The 25,000-nt window shown below is 41.9% G+C and overlaps 1 protein-coding gene across 3 annotated transcripts in view; it reads right to left on the bottom strand.

The window, feature by feature from the left end:
• Nucleotides 1-24,206, bottom strand: part of ano8b (anoctamin 8b) — a 43,019-nt gene extending 18,813 nt beyond the window's left edge. For 2 of the 3 annotated variants that reach the window (XM_079505169.1, XM_079505171.1), the window contains exons 1-3: nucleotides 23,952-24,206; nucleotides 3,926-4,036; nucleotides 3,108-3,240 (exon numbers count right to left, since the gene is read on the bottom strand). In XM_079505169.1, coding sequence (XP_079361295.1) covers nucleotides 3,108-3,240; nucleotides 3,926-4,036; nucleotides 23,952-24,120 — 413 coding nt within the window. In that variant the 5' untranslated portion in view covers nucleotides 24,121-24,206. The remainder of the gene's footprint in view (nucleotides 1-3,107; nucleotides 3,241-3,925; nucleotides 4,037-23,951) is intronic. The other variant, XM_079505170.1, reaches the window with a different exon arrangement.
• Between the last annotated feature and the right edge of the window lie 794 nt (nucleotides 24,207-25,000).

The following is a 25,000-nucleotide window of genomic DNA, read 5'->3' as shown; positions in this document are numbered from 1 at the left end:
ACTTTCTAACCACCTGCATGCCCACTATGCCAAGACATCAGAGACACATACGTCCCACAGATTACACACACCCAAGGTGAGTTTGAAACTATGACCAATAAAAAAACTCCCATACAACAATGAGAAATACAACAATGTGTAACTAAAATATTTAAAAAAAATAAAAATAAAAAATAAAACATATCACACGCATACAAATCCCCAGGAAAGTGTTTCTTGTGTCCTAAAAATCATTAAAATAAGCTCTCGTTGCAAAAGGGGTGAAGTGGCCCTTTAAATCTGAGGATTCTATTTGTACACCCGAAAATAATGCTGCTATTTGTCCCAAAGTGACATTTTTTAAAAAAACATTATACCCTGTATAACATGTACTGTGTATAATGACGCAATGTGACATATCTCTGTTTACACAATACTGTATACCCACTCCAACTGTATATACCTTCCCCATTTTCAACTGTTTTTTATTAAATTTGACACTTGCTTTGGCAATGTAAACGTATGTTTTCTCATGCCAATAAAGCTTCTTTGAATTTAATTGATACCAAAGATAAAGACAATTGTATTTCAATTAGCACACTAGTACTAAACATATATACCGGTATACCTATACACCATCACTATCAACTGACACAATAGCTTAGTAAAGCACCTTGGACCTTCACTCAGTCCATCATTATTCTCACACATTCACTCAACGTATAACTTGCTCTACATTTTATGCTTGGCTTCAATATGCGGTGGAAATTACTGTTCAAGGTGAATTAGAGATAATGACACTTTCTGCCTACTTTCTGGGTTATCGCACAGAGAATATAGGTCAGCCTTTCTACCTGGAGAGGTGTGTGTGTGTGTGTGTCTGTGCGTGCGTGTGTGCGTGCGTGCGTGCGTGCGTGTGTGTGTCTGTGTTTACTAGGACAGACTTCACACAGCCATCTGCCTTAAGCATTTCATTTAAAACCTTCTCCCTCTTCTCTCCCTCCCTCCCTCTGTCCCTTCCACCCACCCAGATCTACTTTTTTATTCCCATTCCATTCACCACATTCGCCACATAGGTTTTTTACTTTTATTTCGAGTCTTTGAAAAATGAACTGTCAGCAAAGTAGTGGACAACAGCAAACAACAGATTGAAATACATTGTGGAACGATGAGTTCCTCCATACCACTCTCATGTCCCTATCTCCTCCACTCTCAGTCTCACACCCCCAATTGTATTCTTGTGCATTCATACTCTCTACTGTCTACATTAGCATCACATTGACCCTGAGTTCATCCTCAAATCTCCAGGGAAATTACAAAGAGAGGGAACCGATCATGTTAGAGCCCACTTTGGAACAGTATAATCCAAGTGAATAGAGTAACACTGCCTGGCTCTAACCTTCTGTTAGACCCTCAAACAATCCACATTATAACAGCCACAGGCGAGGAATTGGTGTTAACCACTTAAAGGGCTAGTTCAGATTTTTGGACGTAAAGCTGTAGGAAATACTTGCCATTAATATAGTGGTTGCAAAGGTATTAATTGAGTCCCGTGGTGGGAGTTGTGGTCTGTTTTTGGTGAATATTAAAACCCTTTTACTACCGTTAACGGTTTTGACGTAGTGAATTAATTAATCCAGACCTCCCGTTGACAGGATTGACGTAATTGTTTTATTCCCTATAATCGGGGGCTTTGTTTTAAATTATTTAGCAACTTTTAGCATTTTTTGTTAACGGCCGATGTTGTTCACCTAAAACCGGCCAAAATCCTTGTGTGCACGCTCGCGCACGCATGCACGCTGTCTTTATGTGCATAGCTGCTCAAAATGCCATATTCGGGGCTTGATTAGAGCTTAATTTGACTTAAATATGAAAATAAAAAACGATCGCATAGGACCGGGGACAGATCACTGTGACACACAGAAAGATAGCGCATGTTGACAGCAGTTTAACCGGAAATAACGACGGCCAGATTCGTTCAATTCAGTCAAAATCGGCATAATGGTGAAGTTACCGCCACCATCAGGACTGGGTGTCTAATACTATATGCTTGCCCCGTTAAAATGAGATATATTGTGTATATCACGGAATTTTCTATTGGCATTCAAATGATGAATTAAAATCATGAATAGAGCTGGAAGAATGCACTGAAAAGCTGCTATTGGGGTGGCAGTCCAAGGGTTAAGTAATTCCGGTCATTTGGTGGGGCGCACTGGGGGCCACTCCTTAAAAATACATTACTCCACAAAACTAGCGTAATTTGTATTGTTGATCTATTTCTACCATATAGCACAATTTTCACATGCCAGTATCACATGCTGGCGTAGTGATACTACATACAAAAATGATACAAATTACATGAATTTTGTTGATTAATTTATTTTTAATGAGTGGCCCCCAGACCCCCAACAAATGACCGGAACATTCACCAAAACAAGACCAACACCAGGATTATTGCACACGGCCCCCATAGACCTCCGTTCAAAGTAGGATCTTCTATGCCTCATATTTCTGAAACTAAGAGCGCTGTGCTTGGTAATCGTCATCCATCCGAGGTTCGGATGTGATTTGTGATTTTCTATCGCATTGCTCCCGACATGTTAGCGCTTCCGGCGAAAGGTAAACAGCGTGAGCTAATGCTAATATTAGCCGATCTTTACAATGGCGGTCTCAATGCCGGTAAAGCAGAAGATACCATAACTTGCCTGTAGGCCTACTATGCTATACTAAAAGAGAACATAAAACTGCAGGATCGTTTTCAGTTTTGGATAAGCAAATATTACGTTCGGAATTGCTACAATACTAGTCTACAAGGTTAGTCTCCTTCACAAGAGTAATAGAGCAGTAGGATGGAGCTTCTGGATTCATGAATAGCGGTAGGCTCTATGTGCTATGTTGGTAGTCCTGCGTTCATTGTTTAATACTGGGTTGTCACGACAACACAAAGCAAAGTCCTTGTATGAACCTTGTATTGGCAATATATCGTGCTCCTGATCCGCTAACATGCAGGGTAACGTGCTGTCTCGAATGTAGCACATGCTCCAGAGTTGAGAGTTGCTAACAATAGCCAGCCTGTGTATGATGCATTACACCCCCCCAACCCGCCCATCTCCGGGCGGATTCCTTACTTCTCATATGTCGCCGTGACGAAGAATGCGTAGACACGCGTGTGCTTGTGATGTCGGATTTGGATGATGAGCTCTGGGATGCCCAGCCGTATGTGGTTCAGTAGCCATAGCAACGTGTGGTCGTCTATGGTTTCTGAAACAGGAAACAAACAAAAAAATATATATATTTACACTGATCATGCGTTGGAGCTGCAGTATTTTACTACCATAGATACTACAGGGCAGTTCCACAGGAACTGGAGGTTAAGTGCTGCAATAAAACCTACTTTTATTATGTAATGGTTGAGGATAGGGAATAGAGTTTGTCATTTATTTTCTCCACTTAGATTTTCCCCAACTTGTGCTGGCATTTACTGCAGTAACCTGCAGTGTGTTAATACCAGGAGTCCCCCAGGCGGCCATACTAGACCCCCTATATGTTATCCCTCTGCACTAAATACAAAATAGCAAACAAATAGAAACTGACGTTCGCCTCACTTATTATGACATGCCCAGAATAGGGAAGCTAGGGTTCATAGGTTATTTTTAATAATGTGGCATGACTCCATCATCATAACCAGAGGTCCCATTCAGCACCACCGACTGCTACTGCTATGTAGGACTAGTACTTTCTGCTTCTGGTTGATGCAGTTGATCAAACATTATTATTTCTTTTTTCTGTGTGTGTGTGTGTGTGTGTGTGTGTGTGTGTGTGTGTGTGTGTGTGTGTGTGTGTGTGTGTGTGTGTGTGTGTGTGTGTGTGTGTGTGTGTGTGTGTGTGTGTGTGTGTGTGTGTGTGTGTGTGTGTGTGTGTGTGTGTGTGTGTGTGTGTGTGTTACCTGCGAAGGTCATGAGGATATCACAGTTTTCTGTGGGCACCGATTTCATCCAAGACTTATGGGACATGATGTGTCTTCCAGCCTGTAGCAGCCGCTTCCCAAACAATTTATCTGAGACACAGACAGACAGACAGAAAGAGAAAACAGTCGATCACTAATATATCCAGTGAAGTAGAATACTTATAACACACAGACATGGGCACTCACACCAACACAGACTAGACAGATTTAAATGTCACACACCCCCACCGTGCAACATGAGAGTCCAAAACTGGACTTAACTCTGTCCTGGCACTAGTGGTGACATACTGTCAACATTGTGTGCATGACCACATGCACGGCACGCATGTGCGCATGGAACACCACACTTTTATGTTGGTGCTGCGCTGTGAGTTTAATCGTGGTGACGCTGGCACACATAATGGCCAATATACCTGCCCAGTGCCTGGCCATGAAATGAAATAATGTAATGAAATACACATGACGTCCTATTCCTAATGCCACATCAAACACCAAGCCAGAAATAGCCTCCCGGGTAAGCCTTCGGTTATGTCACATTACAACCTGGTCACCCTGAATAAGGTCAATAGTTTAGAAAGTGAAAGTTTCCTTCAGTGTGAGAGAACAGTGTGATTAACAACTTCATAATTTACACCCCCACACACACACACACACGCACACACACGCACGCACGCACGCACGCACGCACGCACGCACGCACGCACGCACACACACATACATTCTAAATTAGTTCAAAAATAGCCGAATTACAAGTTAAAAATATATATTTGCCCAAAATTGGGACACCAGGGTTAAAGTGGTTAAACAGGTCCTGAATACTGTAGTACTGGAAGGACAGAACACTGTCCCAGAACAAACCCATGGTCTTCAGAGACTCCAGAGAAATGGACCACGTTCTAGAGAACACGCACACATGCACGTTCAGTATCACAGCCATCATAATGGAAAAGGAATATATATATATATATATATATATATATATATATATATATAGAGAGAGAGAGAGAGAGAGAGAGAGAGAGAGAGAGAGATGCTGTCGGGCTTTTGATGATTTTCGGAAATGAATGCCCTGCAGCATCATATAAGTGTTGCGACGTTGTGAGTTTTTAGATTGGCTATTTTCACATTAAATACTTTTACTACTTAAATACTATAAAGGAACAGTTTTGGTCATGCAACATTTTCACTTTAAAGCAACGATATATAATATAATATTGCCATGGGTCCCTGTAACTACCAAGTTGCCAACCTCCACTGTTGGCCTGGGGAAGGTGTCGACAACTACACCACGTGGAGCTGCCAGCTGCTGCTTTTCACCTGACAGTGAGGAGTTTCAACAGGAGCGCACAACATGGGTGAGGTTCATGTCATCTTCCCCAGTTCCCCTTCCCATTGAACAGGTGCCGCGACCAACCAGTAGGAATCATGAACCAAGAGGGTTTTATTCTCAGTTATACAGGTAAATGTTTGTAGGACATATTCCGCAAAGACAATGCTAACAAAAACATACCAAATAAGAATACGATTTTAATAAGTAAAAAAGTGCAAGAACGGCAGGTATAACATATCATACGTAGCTTGCGGAGTTAGTTCAGTCAGATATACTCGAGCATGTTCGTGCTATGCTCATTGGCGCATTCATGCGTATTACACTGGTACTACACTGTTCCATACAAACTCATCTGCCTACAATGACGTGGCAGTCAGCTGACCAATTGCCGGGTTACTTAAGCTGTCATCCTCCTGCTGTCATTTGTCCTTGGACTGTTGGTATGCGCCTGTTTACTCCCACCGCCTCCCCAGCACCACCAGTGGGATCTGCTATTCGTTGTTCCCCATGGGGGGTTGTTATTGTATATCTATCTCCCTGCTCTTAATGTTAATGATGGTGTTTAATTTGCTGAGCAGGGAGAAAATGTAGCAGAGCCGAACGCCAAGATATTAAATATATCTCATGCACATGTATATTAATTTCTATAATAAATGTTGGTAAATCTATTTGTGAGTTGTCTGACTGAACTATTACACATCTACAGTATTCTTTGCAGATCGAATGCAGTAGGAGTAGTTAAGGTAAGGTAAGGTAAGGTAATTAGCGCCTTTCAAATCAGTTGTTACAAGGTGCTGTACAATAAAATAATAGGAATAAAACAAGAACATCACAATCAGAGATAAACCAACGATGAAATAAGAAACAGAGCAGCAAAAACAGTACCTAGAAATAGATCAAAACAGAAACAGAACAGTACATAGAAATCAACAAAAAATAGAAATAATCACTAAAGCAAACCAAAATGTTTGCGGTACAAATGAGTTTTTAACAGCTTCTTAAAGTTCCCAACAGACACAGCATTTCTCAAGTAGAGTAGTAAGTCATTCCACAGCGTAGGTGCAACAAATGCGTAAGCTCGATCTCCTTTGGTTCGCAGCTTAGTAGCGGGGATAGTGAGAAGACCTTTGTCTTCATAGCCTGCACTGTAGCTAGTGCATCGGCAGGGATAATCCCACACACACTGCCAATTGTGTTCGTTGGAGTGCCCGTTCGAGCGCCCAAGTGCGGTGGCTAATACTTTACCTCTATACGGTAGGGAACACTAGGGAATATATAACTTCACTTAGATTGAAGATATTGGTGACAATCCCTTTTGACAGCATCGGTGGTTAGCCGTGTGTGCATCTCCGCACGAGCACACACACACACGGTCACCACCATAGTCCTTTTAGGAACTCATATCTCCTCCATGGTTTGATTCTGAAAAAAAAGGATATCTTTGTAAAACAAAGAAGAGGACCTGCACACTGTCGGAGCCAAAAATGTTGCTCTTTTATTAAGTCGACGTTTCTGTCATTAGACCTTCATCAGGACAGACAAGCTCCACATACCTTTCAAATCTATTTTATAATTGAGAGAATTCCACGCCCACAAAGCGCACAATTTTGTGCACCAGTTCAGGTGGCCAAGTCATAGACCGTGAGAATTCCTCCGCACACTGCGTATGTGGAAGTGCCGTTCACGCCTGTGCTTTCTGGCCGTCATACGTCACTGACGTTACCTCTGGGTCTTCAACCCAGCTGGGTGGGTGTGCGACTACTGGCCAATCACAATCACTGGCTTTCCTACAAGCAGCTTTTGCAGTTCTCTAGCTCGGTGTTGAAAGTGAAAGTGAGCCCTTTTCTTTTTTAAGTGGTGCAACCACTTCAAGAAACAGCAATGTCCGTCCCAATGTATGTATGTCTGTTTAGGGTACCAGGTGCAAAATTGGCAATGTTGAGCTAGAAACAGAGAGAGAGAGAGAGAGAGAGAGAGTGTAGGGAGGGAGGGAGTGAGAGAGAGAATACCATACTGTTGTGAGAGAGTGTTGTTTTGGATGCAGGGCGGCTCGCCGGAACCGGGCCAACATCCTGTGGGTCTGGAAGTTCCAGGGACCCCCCGGAGACCCCCAGACGGAGTTGCACCACTTAGTTCACACGGGTGTGATTTTGTTTTATCGCATCGAACAAGGGAAAGGTACCCAACACGGCCAAAAGTTCCCACAACTGCACTGAAACAACAATACCACTGACACACTTGGATTATCTCACTCTCTTATTCACGGAAGAAAAAACAACAACACGGAAGTTGGAACAACACGGAAGTTGGAACAACACGGAAGTTGGAACAACACGGAAGTTGGAACAACACGGAAACAACACGGTCAGTAACACTATATTCACAGAGAAACAACAACACGGGCCTCATGGCGTTAGACGTGAGCACGCCACAGACGCACAAGATTCTAGTACAAATACAATGTCCCATAACATGTCCCAAGAGGATAGAGATTCACACTAACAGCACAGTGGGTCTTTTACAGAGAACAGATAGTCTTAACGGTACATACGTAACAGACGTTTGAAATATTTGGCTTGAACACTGCCAATAGACTTCCCCTCCTTTTAAAATCAATGCTGACATCGACCTTTTCAGGAAATTCACTTGACTTTTCTTTGTATGAGATTAGAGATTTTCTGTCATGACAAAACAACTCATGTAGGTGCTACAACTATTCCCCTTAAACTGGTTTGACTAGGAGCAAGCACTTATTTTTTAGATGATCCATCACGTATCCTCTGTGCAGTACTTACAAAGAGCTTGCGCCATCCCTGTCTGGTTCCATGCCGCTCGCCCTTTCTGAAGGACGTTTTCAAACATCACAACAGACCGAATAGTAAAAGGAAATAAGGATGTTTGACTCTTTAATCTTGACATGTACTCCCAAATGCTGAAGTGTGTCCAGTTGCCTCGCTGCGTCTGGGATGAGAAACAGCAGGCAGTGGCAAGGTCTCTTAGCATGATCATGACAGGCATTCTAATGAGTCGTGTATTCATTGCTAAGGACATGAACAACATACAAAGTCTGTCTGTCTGTCTGTCTGTCTGTCTGTCTGTCTGTCTGTCTGTCTGTCTGTCTGTCTGTCTGTCTGTCTGTCTGTCTGTCTGTCTGTCTGACTGTCTCTCTCACTCACATAGGCTCCCGAGCAGAGAATCCTGAGACTGCCACAATTATAATTTACTTCAACAATTCTTCAATTAAAGACACCATTTGTATTAAAGTCATTTTTATACAGCTTCAGCAGCAGACAACAACTATTGGTAACAGGATAGGTGGGCACCAAGGAAGATCACAGTCAAGGCAACACCCTCAGCATGTTACAATTACATGCATTAAAGCAATTATGTTTCTGCATAATATGCCTACATAGCATCAAAGCCATAGATCTTTTTCAAGCGACCCTCTCTGGCTTAGTGGCTTATAGATATTTTGTTGAAGCTGTTAATAAATAGGCTACACTTGGTTGGTAAAGTCCAGATAATATGACAATGATTTTAGTGGAATTTATATTTTGCAGTTATTTATATTACATTTCTTATTAGTGTACTGTCCATACAGTATGTCCTCTGAAACAATTAGCCGGGGAGCCACTGTTTTTTCTATTAAGTTATGGCCATTTTTGTATACCACACCATAGACAACCAACATTTCCAAATTTCATCATGGTTTAACTCTTTTTTCCCAAGTCTATATATATACGGACGTCGTTTTAACAACTTGGTACACCCACACAACTTCCGTGTATGGGGTTCAAAATCAAATACATATTAATTTGAGGGTCCTTCACATGAAAATGTTTGAGAACCATTGATATACAGTACAGGTCAGGACTAAGCTATACAGAATGAGGATTACTGATAGAGTTTTCAGGGTTTCAGGGTTCCACCTCCTATTCAACTTCAAACTCCATGTTAGAATCATTGAACACAAAACGCTACTTCTGGTGAATTGTCCTGTCAATGAATGGGGAGACCTTCATTTTTTTGATCAGCATTAGACATTAAAATTTAGTTTTCATGTATTAAAGAATAGCCTGCCGAAGCTCTTCTTGCTTTTCAAGCTGAGAAGTCTGAATTCCAGTTACTTAATAAATCATCACTTCCTAAAGGCATGCAAGTCCGATAACTCATTTCGTTTTTGATCAAGTAGAGTTTCAAAAATGAATGCTCCCCAGATGTGTTTTTCAGTGCCGGCAGATTCTAAAGGCAATGTCAACATCCGGAATAACTTTAACAATAACAATCTTTTTCTTGTGTGCTGTAAATGTTCCCTTGCAGAATGTTTTCACTGAATGTTTATGCATTATTTGAAATGGACTATTTCATATCATGTCATCTTGAAAGTCTTTTGAGTAGGACTACTTCATTTGTAAGCTGATTATCGACAATTACAGTGAACACATTCTTGGAAAACCTTTACTGTATATATTTTGTTGACCATCAGGCCCCAGCTGTTCATCAGTCTTCCTTGCGTTCCGCCATTCTTGTTTGTCATATCCACAAACAACCCCTTTTTCATTGGTCCTAATGGCAGTTTTGATATATATTTTTGTTAATTGCTGAGCCTGGCCTACCATATATTATAGGCTAACCCAGTCCCATCCCATGACATAGGGAACAGCCACATGCTGTAATGTACTGTAGGCCAGCGACTGGTAAAAACACTGTAAACTGTACTAGTTTGTAATTCCATAACATCAGAGCTTCCCGTCAATCTATCTATATTCAGAGCGTGAGGTGTAAGAGCTTTACATGATGTCACTGTAAATCATGTCATGTGAAGAAACTGAACAATGTGCTGAATCAGCGGGCATTTTCAGAGGACAAGTCATATACTGTATACAGTACCTAGCAAATAATCAAACAAACAAAAAGCTATATATAGCCTAACTAATTAACTGTAATGTGCCATTTTAGGACCCGACTCATTTATCATTTTACATAACATAACAAATCACATTTTTGCAGTTACCCTAGATGTATTTGTCTTTACTGTATGTCATCTGTTTCTGCCAGGAAATGATAGTTTACCTGGCAGACTAGGGACTAGGATAAGGTGTAACTATTGTGAGCTGACAGCCAGACATCTTTAAGTGGGATAGTATAGACTAGAGGATCTAATCAGGTTCAAACATGATTTCCTCAATTGAGTACCACAGACGAAAAACAGTCTAAGTCCAAATTTCAGACTGACCCCTCCACGAAAAGGCCTTGTTGTCCTGAACCCTTATCTATCATTTATATATTATGGATCAATAGTGTGGACTTTGAGCGGGGAGGGACACAATCAAACACAGGCACAAACAGGCCCAAACAAGCAAACACAAACACACACATTCAGAATCAGAATCAATCACCAATCATCTTTATTGTCACATCACAGTTTTACAAGTAAAAAGGTGGGTGAAATTCGTTTTTGTGCATAGTTCCCATCGTGTTATTTTTTCCATTTTAAGCCTATCATTTAGTCTATATCATATTTTTTTGTAATTATACATACAATGTGCATAGTTACTATTATTAATATGCACTACAACTGTATGATGGAGGTGAAATGTGCACCCTAAACTATGACGCCATGCAGGAAGGACGTGTGCTTGTGTGATGCATACTAAGTGAAACTACTGTGGATCCGAGTAAAATCTGCAGGATGCAAGGCCTTCCCTGCATGTGCCTTGACACAAACATTTCCAGTCAGTTCCTCGTTTTCCTTGTCTTTCTCTGTCTCCACCTCCTCCCTCCTCCTCCCCACTCTCTCCCAAACACTCCCTGACGTGTTTTATTGCTTGTCGCAATGGCCATCCCCTAGTCCCAAACCACACTATAAGAATCACACATACTGTACTATACGTGTGTAAGCATTATGCATTTTTGTAGAGATGCACATGCACACACACATGCACGTGCATGTGCACACACAACACACACACACACACACACACACACACACACACACACACACACACACACACACACACACACACACACACACACACACACACTTTATCGTCTCTTTCTTTTCCTCAGGCAGCTGTGCACACAGATCTGTTTTAGCTGATATGAAAAATCCCAGCAGTTACCCCCCATTTCAATCTCGCTCTCCCCTTGTTGCACTCTGTTTTATTACTGCACACGCACGCACGCATGCACACATGCGCACACACACACACACACACACACACACACACACACACACACACACACACACACACACACACACACACACACACACACACACACACAGACACACACGTCATTGTGTCACTGTGGTGTTCATGTGGGCATGGCCTATGCCAGCCCTCAAACTGACCAAGGCGAGGGAGGGCGGGGTTGTAAAAGGTCATGCATTCTTGAATTGTAGCGTGCGCTCGGAAACGTCCAAAATGTGCTTGCTCTGTCCCAAATAGATCACGTTCATACGTCTGTGAAATGTTGGTGTAGCAAGTAGTATGATCCACCACCGACCGACAGAAATAACAATATGTAGGCTAATACAAAAATAAGGTGTAGGCTATTATGAGTAAAGACTTAGCATCATTAACTAAGTAATAAAGTGCCAAGAGTCAAATAAACACACTCAATGAGCTTGGACACAAATATTTGCTGACAGTATAAGATCACTGACAGACAGAATGATAGACAGCTGAACAGACACGCACGCACACTGGGACTGCTACTGTCACATGAGATTTAAGTTCTGACATTAGACACTATTTACAAATGTGAACTGCAAAACAATAAAGAAATTCAGAGTTAAAGTGCAAAATATTAAACAAAAGAAGAAAGTATTGAGACATTAGGTTATTATTTTATAATAATGTCTTGATTTGGTACTCAAAACTATAGACTATGAACTTATGAAGTACATATTTATTCAAATGTTCCTGCATGCCAGAGTATGGCAGGATATACGTATGTAGGGTAGGGTAGGTACCGTATGTAGGGTAGGGTAGGGTATGTACCGTATGTAGGGTAGGGTAGGGTATGTACCGTACTATGTAGGATGACTAGGATTGTATGTTTTTCTCTGTCTTGCCTGTATTTTCTGTATCTTTTAATGCTGACCCTGGGAGCTGAGCTCCAAAATGTCCTATACACTAAAATAAAGTCAAATATTAAAGGCAAATAAAGTCTATTCTTCTATTCTATTCTTATATTCAAAGAAAGATAACTGAAAGATCACTGAAAACAGACTCATGCCTGTACACATACATTTTAAGGGGCTTTTAGAAAGGGCATGCCTAGTGTTTCTGTTCAGTACAAGCAGTGCCAACTGCCAAGCATTTCAAGAAGAATTGACATTTAAAGTTGGGGTGTTAAGAAAATATCAATGACACTTGAGTGTTGCAATATTAGGTTTTAAAGTAAACACACTCAATGAGCCACGGCCTGGACACAAATATTTACTAGACACTGACAGTATGAGATCACTGACAGACAGAACGATAGACAGCTGAACAGTCATTTTAAACCCATAGGGCAGAAGCCTATCTCCTATTTCTTAACGTAAGGCAGCTTGATGTACAAGTAAGTAAACCCCCTGGACATGACACTAGTATGTCGTAGGGGCTTGCTTATAGTTCGCACCGCAAAAGTGTACAGAGGCGTGGCCACGGTCGTCTTGTGTGACAGGTGCGCTGGCCCCACAGTGCTGCTTTTAACATATTAGCGTGCATTTATGTCGCATTTTAATGCACTGCTGTTAGTGCTGTTATTATATGCCTTTCTCTTCTACATGATTTCCTCCTGGCTGCACATTACCATAAACGCTGCTGCCTTTTTAAACGTTATAGTCATTTTAGATTGCATTTTAACGCAGCTGCTGTTATTATATGCTTTTCTCTTCTGCATGATTGGACCCCAATGGAAACGCGCTCATTAACCCAATCTATGCCGAACCCGCGATTTCTCTGGTTTATTGCTTAAACCCTCCTTTGCCAACCCGAGAAATCTCTGGTTTCTTTCATGTAATTTAATCCAGAATTAATACTGTTTTATTTGCCGTTCATTAGCTGTTTTTAGCATCCATGGCTAGCCTCCGGTGGCACCCATGTGAGGTCATCGAATATCCCAAATCTCCTCGTATACGCACACGCATGCGATCTAATAGATAGATAGATAGATAGATAGATAGATAGATAGATAGATAGATAGATAGATAGAATGTCTGAAACACTGTTGCTGTTTCTCACTGGCTGCACCAATCGCTCTGAATTTTCACACAGGCATTGACCATTATATTATGGAGGTCTTAACGAGGCCCTTTTTTCAATGTAACAAATGTAACGCTGTTAATTAGATTTATTAGTGAATTAAAATTTCCCGTCGACTTATATGGGAACATGCGAAAACTCACAATCAAGTACTTTTCTTTCAGAAACCGTAGGTTCATAATAATTATTAAGATTAATGTAATAAATAATCAGTCGGCCTCATGGTGGTGCTATAACAGCCCACTTTACATTTTGCCTTATAACTCTTGAACCGTAGCTCATAAAATCAACATTTCTCTTTCCCTGGATTCCTTGGGCCATGACGCATCTCCCCATATAGGTACCCATTTGCGTCAGGATAGATTTTCCGCCATTTAGAATTTTCTTCAAAACACACTTTTTGCACCTACAGATTTTGTCCTCACAAAAATCAGTACACATTATCTCTGGACCTATCCGATGAAAACACCACAGGCAGAATTTTGATAGTCCGTATCGTTCGGCCGTAATCGGCTTCCAAAGTTAGTGGGAGGGGCCTATTTGACAAAAAAAAAACAGATCACGAACGGAATGTCCAATCCGCCCCAATTTTTAATCACATGTCGAGGGTGGTTGAATCAACAGAATCAAAACATGATTTTTGAGGGATAAATCCCCTCCTAATTTCTTACACATGATCACAGGGCATTGACATTGAAATTGGCTAGCTAAATCAGTGGGAGGTCCTATATTTCCGAAGGCATATATGCCTTCGACCCAACCACACTTTGCACCTTTCCTGTAGGCCTACTACTTGCCTGATAGGCAAGTGCCTCTGACACCAGACTGATTACACCTCAAAATACATACATCAATAATATGATCTATTAAATCGCATTACACTCAATGTACATAATTTGGTGTTCATATATTCAAACGGCTAAAGACTAGTTGTCTAAATTAGTACTTCCATTTTGCTTTGCGACACATTGTGAGCTTGTCGACTGGCTATTTCAATGGATATTTAATGTAAGCGAAAACAGAAAAACACTAGCATAGAACCCTGACGGATTTCGCTCAGCAACGACTGGGGTTTAATTAAGTGGCTAATCAAACTGCCTTTCTTTTTTTCCTCAACCATTATTACATGCAGATATGATCTATGCATATAAAATCCAATACAGAGGCAATGGAACCCTCCAAAAGAACCTAAATGAGTTTCTCCTTTTGGTACAGCAGGAGCTCATTCTGACATTAATAGCTGCTGAGATGAGAGGCTGTCCTAAGTGACGTAATGCAGATTGAGACTAGATTGTCTATCTGCGTCAGGGTGGTTTGACGCACAAGCTCTCCCACTCTGATGAATGGGATGAAGATGTCAGTGCTGGTGGATATCTCAAGTCCATTTCCCTCATTAACGCACACAGAGAGGATAATGGGGACACGTCCTTTGCTACGACTTAACAATGATCACACGTGACACTGGTGCTGAGAGCCAAGGGAAGGACCATGTGAGACAGTGCAGGAAGGGAGAGACACAAATACTTGCATTTGGAATATTTTGGTGACAAGTTTATTCAACTTCTTCCTTACATGACTTTGTTCTTGTGTTCTCACTTCTTCACTTAATGTAATCCCCCTCTTTCCTTCTCTCTGCCAAATAGGTAAAGTTTGAGGTTCATTCAAGGCTAGCTGTGTTAACTGGGTTGACCTATCTCAGTGGTGTGTGTGTGTGTGTGTGTGTGTGTGTGTGTGTGTGTGTGTGTGTGTGTGTGTGTGTGTGTGTGTGTGTGTGTGTGTGTGTGTGTGTGTGTCACTGCCTTTCAGAGCTGTGGATAAGATGCCAGCTACAGTGAAAAGACAGACAATGCAGTCTATTATTCGGCCAGGTTACAAAGATGAAGGAACTGCAGTGTTGAACTGCTTACATGATAACCTTCAAGCAGCAAAATATGATAGTTAAATTAAAGAGAGTTGACCACTTGAACCCCAACATCCATGTTTTGGGGGAAAACATTAGCCACAAGCTCACAGTGTGTTGCAAGTTCGCAACACAAGCATTGTACCATTTTTTTGGTGTAGAGTAGATGGTGTAGAGTAGATGCCGATGCCGTCCAAGTAGAAAGCCAACTCAGGTAGAGTTTACTAAGTCTAGAGGGTTTAAGTATTTAAATTAAAACTTTCGATCTCACTGATCTTGTTTAGACTGGTTAACTAAATGGCTGCATTGGATATTATGGGGAGGGGGATTATGAATAAGTGAGTGGTCATGAATGCAATCTAATGAATGCCTGCTTTTGTGTGCCAAACAGACCTGCTTGTCGGGCAGCAGGCACCGTCAAACTGAACTGCTGAATCTCTGGGCGCACAAAGTGTTTTTCTAATGAGCACACAGAACAAAGGCATGGATTACTCTTATCATCAATGCACAACCACGCGTGGTCATCTGGGGGCTTTAAGGAAGGGGTCAAGATTACTGAGGCACTAGTCAGAGTTAAGCAGTTGAAAACGAGCCATTTAATGAGATTTAAGTTTTGTTTTCCATTTACAAATGTGTACAATACAATACAATACAGAAACTGGAGTAAAATTGCAAAATATTAAACAAAAGAAGAAAGCATTGAGAGGTTTTCTGGGGCCTGTCATTATTTTATAATGTCCTGATTTGGTACACAAAGAATATCACTCTTCACTCACTGAAAACGGACTCCCACACCAAACCAAATTTTGAGCGGTGCCTCCGCTCCATTACGCAGCTATGTGTGTCCCTATGTATGTATGTATGTATGTATGTATGTATGTATGTATGTATGTATGTATGTATGTATGTATGTATGTATGTATGTATGTATGTATGTATGTATGTATGTATGTATGTATGTATGATGTATGTATGTATGTATGTATGTATGGATGGATGGATGGATGTCTACGCGTCCTAGCACGGATGAGCACGGAAAGCTGCAACATGATAACTCAGAACTCTGTCATTTCTCGACCATTTCCTACGTGGAAAGGCTCGCTGGAACCAGACCGGCCACCTGACCATGTTCCTGGGGGTCCGGATGTTCCGGGGGTCCCCCGTGGACCCCCACGCGGTAACTCTGTCATTTCTCGACCGTTTCGGACGCGGGAAAGCTCGCCGGAACCAGGCCAGCCCCCTGGGCGCGTTCATGGGGGTCTGGATGTTGCCCCCGGGGACCCCCACACACTACAGTTGCACTGGTGTGTATTCACACTTCACACAGGTGTGATTTTATTCTGACGTGGTCAGATGGGAGGGCCATGTGCATTTTCAGAGCGTGTTATTTTAATAATTAATGGAAGGATGGTGTTCTGATCTGGATCAGTATACTTAAAGTTCCTATTTATCACAATGCAAACAAGATTTTAAAGAAAACTTTTTTTTTTCTAAATCATTTGGGGGCCCACAATAGCAGCGGCCCACAGGTTGAGAACCACTGCGCTAAGCTATTCCTGGACAGGAAACACAGGAGGCACTAAGCCAGATCAATAGCCAGGGGGCTCACTCTGATGTATATTACTACACATTGGCATCCACTTCCTGTCTGCTCAATGACAAGCAGAGGAAGACATCCAGCATCAGTGATCATGTGGCTTTGATTTCTCTTGTCTTTGAAAAGGCCTTGATGGCGACATGGAAGAATAGCACATACTGTAAGTGTAGCAGAGTAGAGCTGATCTCCATTGGTCAGTGGGAAATCCCCAATTTGTGTGAGCGGGAGATGTTGGATTTACATGAATACAGCATGTCAATAACATCAAATAACAGACTTCAACAGAGAAGATATATAGTATACAAATGGAGGTGAAATTAAAAAACACTGGACAACTAACACAAATATTATAAATGGTAAAATGCTAATTATAACAAAGAAATGCATCGCATGGATGCACCTGGGACGTATCCTCAGTGATGTATCCCGAGGTGATGTATCCTTTTGTTTTTATTTTCCTGATCTTCTGATGTATATGTGATTGTATTACTCGACTAACTTCCTTCCTGGACTACAAAGTCACACCTCCATGCAGCCTCCTCCCTCTCCACAAGGAGGGGAAGTGCACTAAAGCATTATGGGCATTGTAGGAATTCAGCAATCCAGTCAAACCCTAGTCAAACACACAGACTTCATTATTCTTCTGGCCAATGGCCATAGGGTGAAAATTTTAATTTGTGTTACTGTTATCTACTACAAATACTAATAACATTGAGTGACTGCAGTTTCTTCCAGTGGTGAAATGCCCATTTAAGGTTTTCATTTCACATTAAACTAACCCTGACCAACTGAATTTTATTCAAGAGAATTATCAGCATATATAATTCTCCATATTACGGCTTCTTTTCAAAAGGGATGTGCACTGACTTAACGTAAACAGGCCTTGACTTTCCTGCCTCAGTCAACAAGGATCAGAAGAGAGACAATCACTGGAAAGACAATCACTGGAAATAGTTCACATGTAAATAGTTGTACGAGAGAAAAGGTGACGTGTCTGACAGCCAATTTGTTCAACCGTCATGTGCAACGCTCTGGGACTCTCAGAGCTCTGAGTGAATGGAAAATGTCAGAAAAACAAGAAACACTGTAAATGGTGCATTTACATTTATATTATATATATATATATATATATACTGTACAATGTTCTTGTTTGCCTGTCTAATTTGTACTTTGTTGTACCCCCGTATCGTTAAGAGAAAATAAGAGATGTTCAAGTGAATACAGAAATCTGTTATTTTAGGTCGTATGGTAAATTATATAGGACTAAAGACAATGATGTAAGCATGAGAGGTGTCCACTGTCCACTATTACTTTAGAAATATTGCTGTTTCTGACCATGCCAGTGTTGGGGACATGACTTTATTTTTACTAGTGTCTAATCTCCATTCCCCACAATATCGATATAGTGATATTAGATTTTTCCATATCGCCCAGCCTGAGGCAGTACTGTACAGTAGGCCTACATTAAAATAAAACATGTGGAAAAGGAAAGTGACAAAACTTTGCCTGTAATTGCTAGAGTTGTGGGCTTTCATCATCCGTCAACATTGACTATGTGTAAATGCAGTAGCTGGAACAGAATGTTCTCCTAGGACCCCTATTCTTTCTGTCTCCTTCGGTGTCTTAAACAGACTGCTGCGGCAAGAAAACAGTCTGATTGAGAACAGAAGAGAAGGGGAAAAATTTCTCAAGGGGGAAAGTGATAGTGTGGGACCAAACTTATGAGAATTTCCCTTGTCTTCACAACAAGCAAGACAACAGACTGAAAGAGAGAGGGTAGAATGAACCAAATCAAGGAGAGAGTCTGAAAGGACAGGTCCTCACAGGAGCTCATCATCAGTCATCAGTAACAACAGGCTCTACAGTAACAGTATGTAAATGTGTATCAGCTGGAACAGAAAGTACTGTATTATTTCATGCAGAGATGTAGGTTACACTCTCATGGTCCTTCAGGATAGAGTGAGGCTAATGCGGACAGATTTTGTTTTCTACTCTATATATGCGTATACTGTATCCTCGAAGCAAGTCCAACTCCTGCTGACTGAAATGGAATATACTTACTGAAGAAAAATAATGTAAGAAGAAGCTAGAAGCTAAGTTAAGGCTAAAAAGGAGGGGAGAAAGTAATGAAAGACTGTTGTTCTCCTTCTTCGAGACAAACATAATAACGATTTTAAAAAACAATACTAAATGGGATAGCACTAGAGGAAATTAGTTAAAACAAAAGAGAGTGAAGAAGTCTGATGGGAAAGATCATGGATGGAGTTGTAGCAGCAGTGGTGACAATGTTTGCACATATTTCTCTCATACTGGGCTGGCAGCTAGAAACGTTCTGGCTACTGATGCTTAAGTACACAGTCACTGCAATTACATTACCTATGCACAGTAATGAGCAGGGGAAATGTCTGTCTAGTGGTTTACATATGAGTTGTAATAAAAGCATAATCTTTAAAACAATTTACATTAATTGAATGAAAACAACCACGAATGAAAAATCACAAAGACTCAAGGTTCAAGGTGCACGGTCTAAAACAAAACGAAGAACCATAAGTCCATAATAATTATCTATAATTTATAAATTATGGATAATGGGTCAGGACAGATGGGACTTTTGGGGGAGGGGTCCAAATAAATTATGGAACTCTTCTAATAATAATCAACACCCAGTTGCTTTGCTTTGCAGTTGTGTTGCTTACTTCATTATTGTACCTGGTGCTAAATTGTTATAATGTGATGCTGACATAATAAAGGCTAAGTTTCTTGTTTAGATGGTTTACCCACAGTGTGTGAAGTGAATTGACCTAGATATGGAGCATGCACTCGTAGTGCTGAATGTTCTGTAGATGGAAGATAGACAGAGCCCCAGCTGCGTTGTTTTCTCACAAGTGTGTGAATTGGATATGAAATGTCTGTAATAAATAATCAACACCCTGCCACTGTTAAATGCATATAGGTGAAACAATGGTACTTAAACACACTGACATGTTTGTTTTGACGTGTTGATTTTAGCCTATACATTCAGAACTTGTTATTCTTCGCCAGAAAGTAAAGAGGGACTGATGAAGGACTACATACTGGCTGAGACGAGAAGCATTCCTCACCATGGTCATTGCACTTCTCTTAGCTTTGCTTAGCAACTACAAAATTAAATCCCAACCTAGTGAGGATAAAGGACAGGGTGACTGAATGCATATCGTTTCCCCAAGCAATGCAATATCAGTTGCCGGCAGGAAAAGGCTTGGTATTGACCCTAGCTATAACCACAGAGAAAGACATTCTAAAGACATTGACAGGGTTTCTTCTACATGCAGTAGTTTGTTTCCATCCCATATCGAGCACAAGGCAGCAGAGCAGACCTGTATCAGTACTAGCAGCAGTTTCCCTCTACTCAGTGTGCAGTAAGCTCTGGGGTATGGCATTACCATTCCCTGCTTACAATGTGTGATAATCTTCATGGTTTATAAAGTCTATTAAATTCCAGAGGGCATGAATGAGGATTCATAATTCCATTGGCTAGAAAAGAGACGGTCAATATGATTAAACTCTCTAAAAGAAAAACCCTTGGGAATCTGGGACAAGCACATTGCAAGTCGGGACCGGGAGAGTGATGCATGGGTATCATCAAGGACATTTGCAAATGATCTCTTTGTAATGGCTCTAGGGTAATTATACATGGGAGGTCCAACCATGTATGTTCAACTATAAAAATGCCATTTCAGGCATGGGCATAAGTGCCCATATCCTAGCCCTAGCCTTGTACATTTTGTTGTTAGGTTGATGGGTTGATATTTTTTTGTCGTCTCTCTTATAAAATTCTGTCTCACATACTGTACTGTATCGTGTTTGACCCTTCCAGGTAACATTAACACGAAAGGGAACGCCCAACAATGGGGGAGGCATTAAGAGTATTGGAAATATGTTACAATCTGACAACTACATCATCAACTACGTATCTTATTACCGGCAGCAAGGTCACCCTGCGCATAGACAATTTTCCTGTATTGCTAATGCAGGTCTGGAATGGGATATGAATGGGAGGAAAGGAAATCTCCATTTAACATGCAATGAGAGAGAGAGAGAGAGAGAGAGAGAGAGAGAGAGAGAGAGAGAGAGAGAATAGTGTATAGCTGAGGGGTGATTTCACCCAACACCGAGAGGCACAGACAGACAGCCATTAGGTTCAAAGTCATTAGACACCACACACACTTATGTCAATATATCATTGCTGCAGAATATTCATCACCCCTTCATCTATGAGTTAAGTTCATTGGCTCTGTGTGCAACTGCTGCTGGGGAGAAGAGCCCTGCTGTTTACAGCAGTAGGTTCAGTTTGAAAACTTAGCCAGTCGCCACTCAAACCTTACCTACCTTGCTGCATGGCTTTACACTGTGCTGTATTTATTTTAAACCAACCAGAAGAATTCTACTCACTCAGAAAGGAGAGAGGGGCACTCAGTCCTGACAGGTCCCTGCTTAATACATTTCACTCATGCATTTTGCACAATGTAAAGTGCCTTTTTTAATACCATGAATCATAGAAACCTGGTCTAACATGTTTTAAGTATGGATTCCTCAGACCACTGTCTCAGAACAGAATTGACCCTGTGCAACTTTGAGGAAAAAGCCCAGAGTGGCAAAAGAAAGAGCTAGCTTTAGACAGTTTCATATTTGCTCCATCTTGTGGAACTCAAAAGAGTTCTGTTTAACTACAGTATCTAATGTATAAGATCATTTAAAAACACCAACCACACTGGGCTGTAACAGATATCATCTTACTTTTACACTCTCAGGGTTAAACACTGAGGATTTTGGGTGACCCGGTAGCCAAGTAGTACCACATGGGCTCTAATAACTGACAGTGAGTCACCGGTTCGACTCCCGGCCGGCCAGATACAATTTGCTTCATATCACTCCCCTACTCTGTCCCTGTGTTTCCTGTCTCTCTCCACTGTCACTGAAAGATATTTTCTATGGACAAGCACATACAGCATTTGCAATGCACAGCTAGGCTACATCAGCAGCAGCAGGCCCAATGTAATTACATAGCAAAAACTTCAGAGTTCATTTAACTGACAGATCCAAGTACATTCTCAGGATTTTAGATTAGTGTGCCAATCTTCCACATGCTCCAGGAATGTAACTGGACACTGACTTCTGAAGGGCTTATGTCACAGCAGCCTTTACTGACACTCCATAATGATTGATCACTGCATGTGACTAAAAGAAGAAGTTACTCTTAACTATAGTTAACAGTACACTACAGTGACACTGTTGTTGATGCTCAACTCAACTCATGCTAGTGGAACACAGCATAATCACACACACACACACACACACACACACACACACACACACACACACACACACACACACACACACACTTGCATGCACGCGCCTGTGCACACACACACACCCACACCCACACCACACACACACACACACACACACACACACACACACACACACACACACACACACACGGCCTGATTTCAGAACTACTGTACAACACAGTATCAGCACTAACCTCAGATAGTTGCAGACCTTTACATTGCTCGTTCCAATTATGGCTGCTTAATTAATCTTTGAAATGAAGAAGAACTAATGTCTGAAGCTACAAGCGAAGATGGCTGAGAGGATCAAAGTCATACTGTGAAGGGATTAGGAAAATATGGTGGGAGCCTGCAGATGATCAAACATCCAAGCCAATCCTTCCAGACTGGAACTAAAATCTCAGCAAGAAATTGCACCCTGCCTTGCTGTCTGACTGACACTAACACATGTGAGGACAGTTATATGATATAATCCCAGTGAATTCCTCATGACCAACCCATCCTGATCCATGGAAAGAAATTAAGAATGATGAAGATGCAGAAAATGCAGAACAGGCTCAGATGCTACAATTCACTTTTTGTCAACGTGCAGTTTAAAGTTTTTGCAATGTGTATAGACAATGTAGGCTTTTGTCTTAGTGACTGCATGATCCTGTGCAGGACACAGTTGAGTTATGTTTATTTTTAATTGAGTTGAGTTATGTTTTATTTTTCATTATTGATCTGTAAAACATGTGCTTTCTCATTCCCTCACTTCTGCAATAGGGTTTCATCAAACAAACTTTGGCTACACGCTTAAGCCCATTGTGGTATAACTGTTATTACATAATATAGACTAACAATATATGATGCTTGCTTTGCTCCAGCAGCATTCTCAGATAGATTACTTTCACCTGCTCTGGATTCTGGAATCGAGCCCTCATCCCCCGGCAACCCACTGCTCAGCCTCATATACTGTAGTACTGCATCACTCTGCAGCACAACTCGTGGGGATCAGAGGCTGGCTTTGCGGCCCCAGACATGGGAAAACAATCCTATATGGCAGGCAGCTGCATGAGGCGCTGCTCATACACTCCCTCAACTAATAACGTGGGATATTCCAAAAATAACATGCAATTTAAATTTTACAAAGAGGTCGCTATGATTTCACTAGACTAGAGCCAATTCAAATCAGCTATATGAAGCAGCGTGTCCGTTCTTTTAAGGGGGGAGCGCATCAAAAGCTTGAATGGCCTTAAATCCTCCGTCACTGAAAAGGACAATACATGCACCTGCCATCCAGTGACATATGGCTATTCAAATTTGAGTTTAATGTTTTTAACAGTGGAGGTAGCCTGGCCAAGGTCTGCCAATTAGTTTAAGTCAAGGCTACCCAGTTAGGCTAGACAACGGACGGTAAATGAAATCCCTGGATGACATCATTAAATATAGCCTAGTGTGTCAAAAAAGCTGTTCGGGAGACAAAAGGACGGTGCGGGGAGCGGGTGTGAGGCGTGCATCACATTCACCTGCAGCCCTGTGTACGTTGCTGAGTCGCTCTCAGCAGTCTCCGGCGTTTACGCCATATATCGGCCATCGGAAAGGCAGACTCACCTAATACACCGTTGCCACCGGAGGACGTTTGTTGCCCCGGAGCAGCAGCGCCCATCTCAGGCTTTTCTCCCTCGCCCTGCGGACGGTGTCTGTGCCGAGAGGAGCTCTCGGCGCCGTCGGCATTACTTGCGGCACTGGCCGCCGCGGCTGCCACCCCCGTGTCGGGCATGCTGCTCTCTTTCAGCGGGGAGCGACGACGACGGATGATATTCTCCGGTAAATTCTGGAGCGGTATCGCATCTCAGGAAGGCAAAGCATTGGATCGGGCACTGTCCGGCGCGGGTCTGATTCAAGGGTTAAATGAGTGTGAAAGTGAAGTGAAGGTTGTTGTGGCGGCTCTCATCCTGGTTTGAAGCAGGATGCGCGACGCGAGTAGATTGATAGCACCCCGTTGGATCTCACTATAGAGGAGGGACAAAGACGGGGGGGGACTGGCCGAACTGCATACATCATACACGGACGTAGGCTCCTCTGCTGAGGCGAACGCACGCACGCACGCACACGCACGCACACACGCACACACACACACGCGCGTACACACACGCGCACACACACACACACACACACACACACACACACACACACACACACGCACACACACACACACACACACACACACACACACACACACACACACACACACACACACACACACACACACACACACTTTCGCGCACTAATCCACACATGTGGCTAAAACAAGAAAGGGAGAGGTGAAGGGGAGAGAGACGTTCATCTTCTTTCTCGTCATCTACTTGACCTCTGGCAGCTGTCAGAGTTCAATGGCCATATGGTTGCCATATAGTCCATAACCATAATTTGAATATTCTATAGGCAACAGCATAACCCCCAGCATTGGCTCTGGTAGCACCTATACTGACTAGATGAAAAGGAGACCGGTTGCATCTAGGCATATTGTAGAACATAAATACATGTTATAGCATATAGGCCTACAATAAACATTCACATACCTCAATGTTCAACAGCAGAAGTATATAAAACTCTTGTCTGGAAGGTGCAGTATTGTAGGCTTATAGTCAGCTCCTCAG

Source organism: Electrona antarctica (genome assembly GCF_951216825.1).
Source record: "Electrona antarctica genome assembly, chromosome: 7".
NCBI classification, from domain to species: Eukaryota; Metazoa; Chordata; class Actinopteri; order Myctophiformes; family Myctophidae; genus Electrona; species Electrona antarctica.
The sequence above is the reverse complement of the archived record's forward strand: the minus strand, read 5'-3'. Positions and strand labels throughout refer to the sequence as shown.